Raw genomic sequence first — 11,363 nt, 5'->3', positions numbered from 1 at the left:
CTCCGGCGTGGTACTTATCACCATGGCAACAGTCAAAGTGGCAAAAGCTGCAATATCTTCTTTGATCGTAGTGGTGGCGCTGTTTCGACATTTAGGGGAGGGAGCTATTACAAGGATAAATACGATTGTCTTACCGTGTGTGGAAAATGTGTCACAGGCCTGTACCATGCTCATTATTGCATGTGCTCTTTCCATACTGAAGAAGGAGCCACACCGAGTGCTCACAGAAAACAATCTGCAAGTTAGCCTTACTTTATTGATTCAAGTCCAACATGACTTGAATGCAATAGTGTTTTGTTTTATTGGATTGGCCAGAGGTCCTGCAGTATTTTACACAGTAGCTCATTCTGTTTTAAAATATAAAGACTCTCGAACTATTTAAAACTTTATTGTGAAAACACTTAGATATATTGTTGTTGGCAGTGAATGGCAAATGCAAGCACTCAATCTTGGACTCGTTCTAAAGACACTGAGACACAGCCAAACAGCTTGTTTTGTAAAATGTTCAAACTGTGTGGGGTGTGATTAACTGTGGGGCAGCTGAACCACTAAAGAACTTCTGCTGTGTTGCACTGATACTGACCTTTCTGTGCATATTATATATATATATATATATTATATATTATTATATTTATTTTCTTTATATCTGTCAAATTCCATATGAGCTTTAAAATGGTGCCAGGTTGATGTCAAAATTATCATACAATCAGCAGAGGAATCTCACTACCTAAAACTGACACCTTTCAGGATTCGCTTTCTTATCACGCCTGTAAAGGTGAACCATACTCTAAAAGGCTAATGAAAACACACACACACACCAACTGTAAGTCGCTGATAAAAACATTACAGTGCATACATGTGCTGTCAGTATAACTCAAACCACCCAGGATTTTTAGTGGTAGCTACAAAGAAATCTCAGCTTTATATGGCTGATAATGATGACATCTGCTGTTGATAACAGTAGCTGCATATCCATCCATTTTCTATACCGCTTATCCGTCAGGGTTGCAGGGGAGCTGGAGCCTATCCCAGCTGACTACAGGCGAGAGGTGGGGTACACCCTGGACTGGTCGCCAGTCAATCGCAGGGCCAACACACACTCTCACACTCACACCTAGGGGTAATTTAGAGTAGCCAATTAACCTAATGTGCATGTTTTTGGTATCGCGGGAGGAAGCCGGAGTACCTGGAGAAAACCCACGCAGGTACAGGGAGAACATGCAAACTCCACATAGAAGGGCCCAGACCGGGATTCGAACCTGGAACCCTCTTGCTATGAGGCGACAGTGCTATAGCTGCATATCCAGGGTTGAAAATAACACAAAATGTAAGGAGAGCAAAGAGAAAATGAATTTTTACATTTAAAAGTTTAGAAAAACTAAATGTAAAGAAAGAATTAAAACAAAGAATCCTCAGTGTTGTGAGGATAGTGATTTTATTGTGAACCTATGAGAGGTTGTACTTTTATGAACAGATATAGACAGCGACAGTGACTTTATTAATCCCCAGAGGGAATTGGGTGATTGAGCAATAGGGTTTCAAAATACTTTCATTCCTTTTTAAAATAAAAGCTGTAAATAATTAGTTGGGCTTGTCATTCCCACATCATCATTATCTCTTATGCACACCTCCAGAGCCCCTTAGATGGGAAATGAAGAGGAGATACTTTTGCATTCTCTGACAAACATTTTAATGTGATGAGTGTAAGTATTCCTAATATTCTTGCATGAGTAAATTGAGTCTTTTAGCAGCAGACTTTATTTTACTATACTATTTTACCTTACTTTTTGGGCTTTATCTTGGTTGACAGAACTCAGTAACTAAAAAGTTACAGTATTTTGTCTTAGTTATGATCATTTCAAAATGAACTTATTAAAATATTCATAATATTTTTCTGTAAATGTAACGTAAGCTTTGTCTCAAAACATTTTATGTCAAATAAATGCTTCTATTACAGTTCAGATATTCCTTAAGTGGTTTTAATTTCAGTGTACAACAGGCAAAAGTTTTTAAGATATGTATGTATCTGCATTTGTTCATGCATACAGTAACTAGTATTCATAATGTGTAGGCAAATCAAACTTACACAACTAGACCTGGCCACATTATAGCAGTTTTAATGCAAATGACACACATAAAACATATAATAAAATCTGGACAAATGGATAGTACTTTAATCATATTCTTTCACTAAACAGCAGTGGCAGAGGGCTGTGGTTGAAGTCTAGATCACTCAGTCGTGGTGCAGCAGCTCTGGTCTCAGGGTCTGTGTTGTCTGTACACTAATCTTCTGAGGTTGAGTCTCTATCACACAACAACACACATGACCAGGTGATGATTACAAAACAAAAACACTTTCCCGACATTTTAAACATCAGTATTGCTATTAGGCTAGAGACAGGATTTCAATCACAGTTAGGGATTGTACAAAAATTATTGGGCTGGTAGGGGGAGGTAAATCTTACGCCTTCTATGCAAGTTCTCACAGAATTATTAATATTATTTAGCTGTTTTGAAATGTCCATCTAACATGTCTATTTAAGACCGCATCCATGCATGCTGAGATGCTAAAAAGTAGGATTAAAGTATTACCTTTAATTTACTCATATTCTAAGGATCGTCTCCCATTTCTTGGCTGTAAGTGCAAACAAAAAATGTATTGAATGCTCATTGAATCTAGGGGAATACATTTTCTTTTATTTCCTGACATAAGCATGTTCAAATACCCGATAGAGGAAGTAACCTCTACTCTGGATTCCCCCAGGTCCCTGGAGTTCGGCCTGTATACACACAAAAACCACAGAATTTAACTTGAATAGAAGAATGTCCACGTTATTTGCCATTTGCTCAGTGTTGCCACATCTCTCCTCCTCCTCCACCAAACGCTGACAGCACTCACTCAAACATTCACATCTGGATCTTCCAAAACAAACACAATTTTTCTGTGCCCACTTTGTGAATGTCAGCGCTTGGTAGCAATGATGGAGAAGTTGACCCATCAGGCGCACTAATTTTAGACCATAATTACACTTGCAGCTTGGGAAAGAACAACTAATGTAGACTGAGTTCCTACGGTGAGTGAGGGGAGCTGCCGGATGTGAAACAGCATCATCGACATGTAAGCTCGGTAAGAGGAGAACATATGTTGAGATCAACTACACAAGGCAGCACACATATTTCCATATCAACATTTGCTACAAACATAAATAACTACAACACACTACATCTGTTGTGCTGTACACTATATTATTTTCTGTATATCAGCTCTTTCTTTTACAACCAAGTATCCTATTGCAGTTGAGAAGTCTGAATAAATTTGTCGAAAGATGTCACAAAACAGGATTTCATGACAGTTTTGCACCACTGATTGCATACAGTTTTTTTGTAAAACAAAATATTAGTTTTCAATATCTTTGCTTTATCAATCAGTGGCTGTCAGATTGTTTTTTTAAGCGGAAAACAAAAACATGGAGAGTGAAAGGAGAATTGATGTGGCTGGTACATACGTGCATTGAGAGTCCTTTCTCTCCTCTGGTATGGAGTTGAGAAACTAGATGCAGGAGAGGGTGTGACACAGGGGTCTGACACAACACACAAATAGAGCCACACACACAAACATGAACAACAGCTCCAGCTTAGGAAAAGTACAGAACATGAACTCTTCAGAGGCAAAGATATGATCTTTGTTTCTCTTCAATAAAAAGAACATGCAACACACAAATGCAAACATAATACAAATGCGTCGTCAGTGCAGCAGCAATGTCTTATTGTAGCTTCAGTGACAGTGTTTTGATGAACACATCACATTCTGCTTTACTCACATACCAGTGATGGAGGAGCTGAAGACAACATAGCTTCATATTTCTTAAGGGAAATATGTTAGGTTGTGGCAAGTGAATACACATCCAGAGATGCTTTAGGCTACAGTGAGCATAAATGCATATAAAGGAAATAAATAAATACAGTGCATGTCTGGTGCTAGACAATGTAAACATTTCACTCTACTTCTATCATAGCTGCAAAGAAACAGCTCTCTGCATCATCTGTGTTGAATTTGTATCCACTATAAGAGCAGATTTATTTCTGCACTCTCATCTCATGCATAAAAATATGCATGAGGATCTTATTTATTATCAGTATGTACCTAAATATTTCATTTACCTCACAGTCAAGAAACAACCTTAAGAACGGCAGACAAGTTTTGAAGTATTAATTATTATGTTTCTGCAACCTTTGGGCTTTGTTTTTGTTTGTTTGTTTTGTTTTGTTTTGTTTTGGGGGAGGGGTTGTATTGATTTGTGATATCCAGTGTGAGCGTCAAAACACACAACCCAAGTTCTCATGCATCCCTTCGCCTCCCTGTGCAAAACGTCACTGGTGTAGGAGAGTAAGAATCCTACATGCACAGCACAGAAAAAAGAGAAGTAGTGCTGGGAGAACACTTTTCTATTTGTGCATTGACGACTGTGGCAAATGTGCACCTGCATGCATTTTAGATTGGGGAATGTAGTGTGATAATTTGCACAGTCGGTTCGCCCAATTCGGTGGTTAGAAAAATACACACTTACACAAGAAGTCAACAGTGTTCTGTAACAGTGCAAATTTATCTCTTAACTCACCACCCCCTGTGAAAAGGCAGAACCTTGTGGTCCAGTGTAATGAAACAAAGACTGCACATGTAGTGCGTGACATAAACAAATAAACAACCACACACACACATCCACAAGCAGGTACATACACACACACAAACAATCCAACACAATCTGTCATTCAGTTCAGTCTTATTACATGTCTCTGTGGGTTTAGTTTAACCATTTTAGGGAAAATAATATGAAAAAATTTGTTGTACTTACCCTTTTACTATTTTCTCGCACTTTCAACTCCTGAGAGGACAACAAAACAAGTCTTTTAGTTGATGTCCCCCTGTGAATCGTTGTAGGACTACTAAAACATAACAGACTATAAACATTTCTCTGGGTTGTTTCATATCAAATCTAGTGGAAAAAACACACTCGTAAACATAACATAACATATAACAATATAACATTTCTTCTGAGATATTCAATTAGACCTTCAGAAATATGAGGTACCTTTGACTTCTGAACCAGCATCAAGACACAGAGTTCTCCTAAGACATCAGATGCCTGGAAAATATGAGTGTGAGTGGCTGGCCGTTAGCAAAAATAACAAATGTGTGTAAAATAAATTAAGGAGAAGCCAGACAGAATCACAGCTCACTCACCCAAAACTTCGGGTCTGCAGAGAGGTAGGATGAGCACACAGCATCTATCTGTGGGGCACCACAGAGAACGATGAAGAAGTGCACAGACAGAAAGAGTGACGTAGAAAAAAGAAAGAATAAATCTGTCCCGCGTACCTGGCTAAATAGCTGCATCTGATCTGTTGTGGCTTGCTGAAGTTCTGCCGGAGCACCTGTTGTTCCATACAACAACACAGAAACACACAGTTAATGTAACACAGTTAATGCTCACAAAATCTGCATGTGACTGCAATATATTCCTTTACTGACAGAAGAGCAGGTCAACTATATGACTGTTTGTTTAGGCTCTGATTCGACATGAATACAGTGGAGCTCTATCTGCAGGGGCAAAAGCTTTACTGAGAGGCAGTTGCTGTCCAGCATGTTAATAGAAGATTGCTGCCTTGTGGATACCTGCTTCTGAAAATATTTAGGACTTTTAAAAAAATAGATTTCACCAGCTACATTTTAGAATCTGTTAAATTATGTTTCTTACAAAGGAAATATGTCAAGTACATCATCGCTGTTGTTGTTTGTTGTTTATTGTAGTACAGTACAGTACAAGTACAGTATGGACAGACAAACATATAGATAGATAGATAGACAGATAAAGATTTTCTTTTGCTTCCAGTCTGTAAGAAATGAAGGTGAAATGAAAGACAAAACGCTTGGTATTACACATGACAAAAGACAAAAAACACGAAACTATATGAAAGTTTTAGTTTCTGATAAGCTGAAGATCAAATATATATGAGATAACGTGGCTGACTTACTGTTGCAGGTTGGGATGGTGAGGATGAGCAGGGCAGCTAGGGTGATGCTGGCCGTGCTGAGTGGACTCACGGCGCTGCTGCTGCTGCTGAGGCTGTGCGGGCTGCCAGCGGCTCCGCGCTGCGCGGGCTGACTTTGGCTCATGAAGGTCTTCATCTCCCTCTCTCGCTGGCTTTTCTTGTCTGTTTTTGGTTTTGTCCGCTTGACGTCTTGCTGTTCTAAGAGTTTTCAGCTTCACGACAGGGGAATATGAAGGCTCGTGTCACACACACACCCCTCGGGCGCACGACACTTGACTGCGTCATTATGCGCGCGTGAAAAGTTTTGCTATTTGATCAACAGGTTGGCTGAACCCGACGCCTCAGGGAGATGTGAGCCTTCACGAAGTGAAACACATTCAAAGTGAAAGTGAGTATTGTTTTAACTTGAGCAGGCGACTATAAGAAAATTATGAAGCGATATTGTAAACCTCGTTATCTTCAAACACCTGTTATTCATCTAAGATCCCAGCCCAGGTAAAGGGGTTCGAGACGAAGGTACCACCAGTACTGAGACTCAGGAAGAGATTCTACACTCAGGCCACTTTAGGATCCTAAATGAGGTCAGTGCCTCATCAGGGACAGCATTTCACTGATTGTACCTTTTCTGTTTATGACCAATAAACATGACTGACTAAGTAACTTTTTAGTTGAATGCAAAGTAGGCTACAATGCAAATCCACTTCACGCTTTTTTTTATAAGGATTGTTTGTGAAGTCTGTGTCTGGGAGAGTTATAACTGCTTTTGTTGACTTACATTATGTGGTAATGCATGGATGTAATTTGAGGTTATTTTCTTTGGGAAAATTCAACCATACTCTGTTAGACCATTTGGGGCAATGTTTTCAGGAAAGCAGCTTTACTTGTCTTGAAAAGCCATCTTGGCACAGACGTGCATGCGTAAAATGGTTCTTAATATTTGGTGTTGTTGCCCTATAGCAACCTTACAGAAAATAAACCTTTAAAGGTATACAATGTAATATATTTGTGTGTGTGTGGACATGTATTCCTGATATGCTGTGGGGACAAAAATCTGTTTACACAGTCACATTGTGAGTACCTACCTTACTTATGGGGATAAAATCCATCCATCCATTTTCTATACCGCTTATCCGTCAGGGTCGTGGGGAAGCTGGAGCCTATCCCAGCTGACTACGGGCGAGAGGCGGGGTACACCCTGGACTGGTCGCAAGTCAATCGCAGGGCCAACACACAAAGACAGACAACCACACACTCTCACACTCACACCTAGGGTGAAGACTTGCTTTGAGGTTAGGCTGAGGTTAGGGTTATGTTGAGGTAAGGGTTAGGATTAGGCAAGTAATGTTTATTCTTATGCTTAGGTGGTGGTTAAGCCTCCAGGAAATGAATACATTACTATGTAATGTACCCAAAAGTGATGGAAATACGACTGTGTGTGTGTGTGTGTGTGTATGTGTGTTGCTCAGCAGCCAAACAGACACACACACACTGATATTCAGAGTAAAGGATGCTTCCTTGGTAGGATGAGTCTTTCCAAGTCATGTAAGTTATTCATTCACGTTACGCCATATGCGCTTCCTTCACTCTGCAAAGCGTTGTGCTCGTAAGGTTTTGTCCTCTTTTGGTGCACCTGGGAAACACACCACATGAGCGAAAGGCTCAGTCCACTGTAGTATGGGAAGAATTCTGGACATGAAAACAGTCCCTTGACGGCATTCGTTGCCGATGCAATGATGTTGATGATTGATGTTTGAGGATCCTTCCTTGACTTTGAGATGCACCAACAGACCTGCAGCTCTTCACTGAGCATCGACAGAAAGCAGAGGAAAGAGCTGTGAGCTGGTAACTACTTTAAAGAACCCTGACCTCACACCCTGCATGCTGTTATTGACTGGGGGCTAAACAACAGACACCACCACACAGCAGCGGGTCATAAGTAGATATTTAGAGATTTCTTTTGTATGGATATACATTGTTTTGTAAGAAAACCTTGTATGGTATACTTTTATGGCAATAACCCCAAATGAATAAGCAAAAAAAATTAATTAGAGCACAGTGTAATATGTGAATAAATAGCCCCAAATTTAATTTAATAAAGGGAATTTAGAGCACTGGTTTGCTATAGTGCATAAAGACGGATTCTCCATGTTTAGTTTTGACTTTCAGACAGTAAGCATGTCATAATATAACAACAAAACAGAAACCAATCAGTGCTTTATAAACCAACAAATCCATTATTTGACACACATGAAACCAGTGCAATAATCTGAGTCGGACTGATGTGATCCACTTTCTTGGTCTGTGAGAAGACTACAGTTTTTTTAAATTTTGTTTTCCCGTGGTCATTACAAAAACATTTCCGAATAATATCTTGTTCTCACCTGCGTGATGGAAAATGTTATTTCATGCTTGAGCCACATTGTAATGATCAGTTGTAAGCTGTAATGCAATGTGACATTTTTAAGGTACATGCCATTTGGAGTTTATGACAAATTATTAGTCAAAATCACATACTACAGGCTTTCCAGCAAAAGGAGAATCCTATTATGGCTTTAATGGTGTTACTGATTTGACACACTCAACACCAGATGGAACAACTCAACTTACTACATCAACCACCATGATGTTTATAACATGACTAAATCACTGAAGCCTTACATTTGTTTGAAAGCAGAAATCGTGCTCTCACTTCAGAAAAAAATTAGCATTATTTTTGCATTAACATGTTCAACTCAAGGCTTTGCACAGTAGCAACTATTATAATGCTTCTTAATACAAGTCAGCTCAAGCTAATAAGTATAATTTTGTGAAATATGTCTTAATTTTCAACTTTTGTTCAACTTATCATGCATTCACACTGTTGCATGAATTTAAATTGTCTTCCTTATTTGAGAGACTCATTATGGATCATTACCTTTTCTCACAAAACTCAAATAATGTGTTGGTCTTTGTGTGAAGCTGGGCGTGTGACAGCACAGATCCTCTATATTCATTATATATCTATATTCACTCATTTTTATCTGTTACACGAAACCAGACGACATAATAAAAAAATAACAGCCACTGTCCTGTTTTCTTTGACACAGCCCACAATGAATTTAAGATTAATTAATACTACAAAGGACGGGGGGTTTGCTTTGTTTGTAATTGGCTTTATTGTTACAAGAGTGGAGTTTAGTTTTAGTGCAGTGCAATGAAGAGATGTGGGACAACTAAGGCAGGCTGGATGAGAGATGAGGGTGATTTGGCAGACTTTTTACTGGATTTATGTAGATATTTCATGTGTACAGGATTTTGTACACAGAAGAATATGTGATGCATATGCATTGCAGTCCTGGGCAGGCACTTTTGTCACTTACACAACAAATCCTTTTGAAAAGAAAATATAATATTGTGAGTCATTTCCTTCATTGCTTGTGTTGGAAGAAAAGCATTTTTATTTTATCACACAAATGGAATAAATCCATAAGGCTGTTTGCTGGGAAAACAAGGGACAAACTTGACGTATAACTGAAACAAGAGTCATACCCTTATTACAGTATTTTTCTTTTGAAATCTGATGAGACTTTGTTTGAATGAGCAGCAACAAATGGAGTGCATTGGAAATTGAGCAATTCCACAGAGTCATCACACTCATCCCCACCCATGTCATCCTCCTACACTAATCTCCCCAGTCTCTTTAATCACTGGAGGTCAATGGGCAAGCATAGCAACAGGATGGGAAAATATTATTTTTGCAGCTTTGTCATTAAATCTTAAAGCCCTTTGAGGTGAAATGAGACCATTTGTTAACATCGGTGTTGCACCAGTAACTACACCTGATGCGTTTCTTGTCTCCTGAAAGCTCTGGAGAAGTCCTCAAATGTCACAACATTTGAGGACTTCTCCAGAGCTTTCAGACCTTTAAAGAGTTTTCTTTTGTTATGAAGCTGACTGGCATTTGCATGTCTTATTGGTTTGTTTGCAGGTAAACCCAAAGGTATTGATGGAAGGTTACTGTGTTCGATTTACACATCGTCACACAGTGGCGTCTCTGGCACAGAACGCCTGGTGGGGCACAATAAACACAAAAATGTGATTGGAAGGGTAGCATGCACCAAAATGTTTAATCTCTATATAGAGAGGAGGCAACACGCAGAACCACACGACAGTAAGCAGTTCAGAGGTGTGCCCCACTGACTGAAGACTTCATCCCATTTTTATACTCTCTGATATGTCTCTGGTGCTTTGTTTGGAGCTTCACAAACATTCCTCTACAGATTGACAAAAAACAGTCGGGTACGATCATAAAGGCAGTGACCCATTTCAGGCACTTAGGACTGGGTGTAATCTCCTGTGGGATCAAGATGCCATCCTGCCCTCTGCTTTACCCGGGAAGTTATTTATGAAGGGGCTATAGCAACCAGGTCATTGTTTGGTAAAGTAATAAAAGTATAACATTATCTCAATGTTACTGCAAAGCGTACAAAATTTCCATCATAGCATGTTATTTTAAGCTTCTTGTTTTCTGTTTGCTGCTTGTGAAGGTCAATGATACGTTTGTGAGCTGAATCGATGTGAGCCCCTACATTAGTCCTTCCAAACAGACCTAATTAAATGTCATTTTTCCCCATGCACAATGCTGCTTTGGCCAATCACTCCGAAAGATGCTTCAGATCATTGAATCCTGTGGTGGTCCATGTGGTGTCCCTGCCAAAGAACTGGCAAGGATAACAGAAGAGTGACTTTTTTTGGCAACACTTGTAGTCAGCCATGTTTTTCTTTTGAACCACTCTGGACTGAAGGAGTGGTTTTTGTCTTTTTCCAGCTGAATGATATTAAAGTCCTCTGGCTGGTGTGGTCAAACAGTTCATCTCTAATTTTTGCTCTACTGGCAAAAATAACAGCTAGCTGTTGGTTGAAAAGACCAATGACAACATCTTGACGTATGTCAAATTGATTAGCATTACACTTTATTGTCTGCTATCAGCATAGGACCATCCAGATCAGTCCCACAGCTCATTATTGAAAGCATGCTGAATGTGCACATACAGTTTTCAGCCACTAACGTGCTTAAACAAACAGGGAAGGACCGGCCTCATGCGCACCAAAGGAAGACTGTTAGGAGTCGCCCTGACTTTGATGCAACAGATATGGCAAGATATTTAGAATCCATTACAGTGCTACCTTTGTTGTATGTAATAAATGCACTTTTTACATATTGGTTAGTTGTGAAAAAAATATGCACTTAGATTGAATTACTGATTATGTTCAACAGCAACAAAAGCATCCCACAATCAAGAACAGAGTTGGAAGTTGAAGCTGCTCTGGTG

At 39.3% G+C, this 11,363-nt stretch overlaps 1 protein-coding gene across 1 annotated transcript; it reads right to left on the bottom strand.

Moving 5' to 3' along the window:
* Positions 1–1,963: 1,963 nt before the first annotated feature.
* Positions 1,964–6,312, bottom strand: nmu (neuromedin U). Its single transcript, XM_046391944.1, has 9 exons — positions 6,034–6,312; positions 5,378–5,433; positions 5,243–5,290; positions 5,091–5,144; positions 4,854–4,883; positions 3,507–3,581; positions 2,727–2,780; positions 2,593–2,635; positions 1,964–2,304 (listed from the first exon to the last, which is right to left on the bottom strand). Exons 1-8 carry the CDS (start codon positions 6,185–6,187, stop codon positions 2,600–2,602), a joined length of 507 nt encoding a protein of 168 aa, XP_046247900.1. The 5' UTR covers positions 6,188–6,312; the 3' UTR covers positions 1,964–2,304; positions 2,593–2,599.
* Between the last annotated feature and the right edge of the window lie 5,051 nt (positions 6,313–11,363).

Source organism: Scatophagus argus, chromosome 6 (genome assembly GCF_020382885.2).
Source record: "Scatophagus argus isolate fScaArg1 chromosome 6, fScaArg1.pri, whole genome shotgun sequence".
Classification (NCBI taxonomy): domain Eukaryota; kingdom Metazoa; phylum Chordata; class Actinopteri; family Scatophagidae; genus Scatophagus; species Scatophagus argus.
Note: the sequence above shows the minus strand (reverse complement) of the source record. Positions and strands in the feature narration are given on the sequence as shown.

Excerpts from the sequence above, each read along its gene's own strand:
- nmu (XM_046391944.1), bottom strand. The coding sequence starts at position 6,187 with ATGAAGACCTTCATGAGCCAAAGTCAGCCCGCGCAGCGCGGAGCCGCT. Across the intron at positions 4,884-5,090 it reads TGCTGGTTCAGAAGTCAAAG|GAGTTGAAAGTGCGAGAAAA; the intron begins GTACCTCATATT and ends TTGTCCTCTCAG. Across the intron at positions 2,781-3,506 it reads AGAAAGGACTCTCAATGCAC|GCCGAACTCCAGGGACCTGG; the intron begins GTATGTACCAGC and ends GTGTGTATACAG.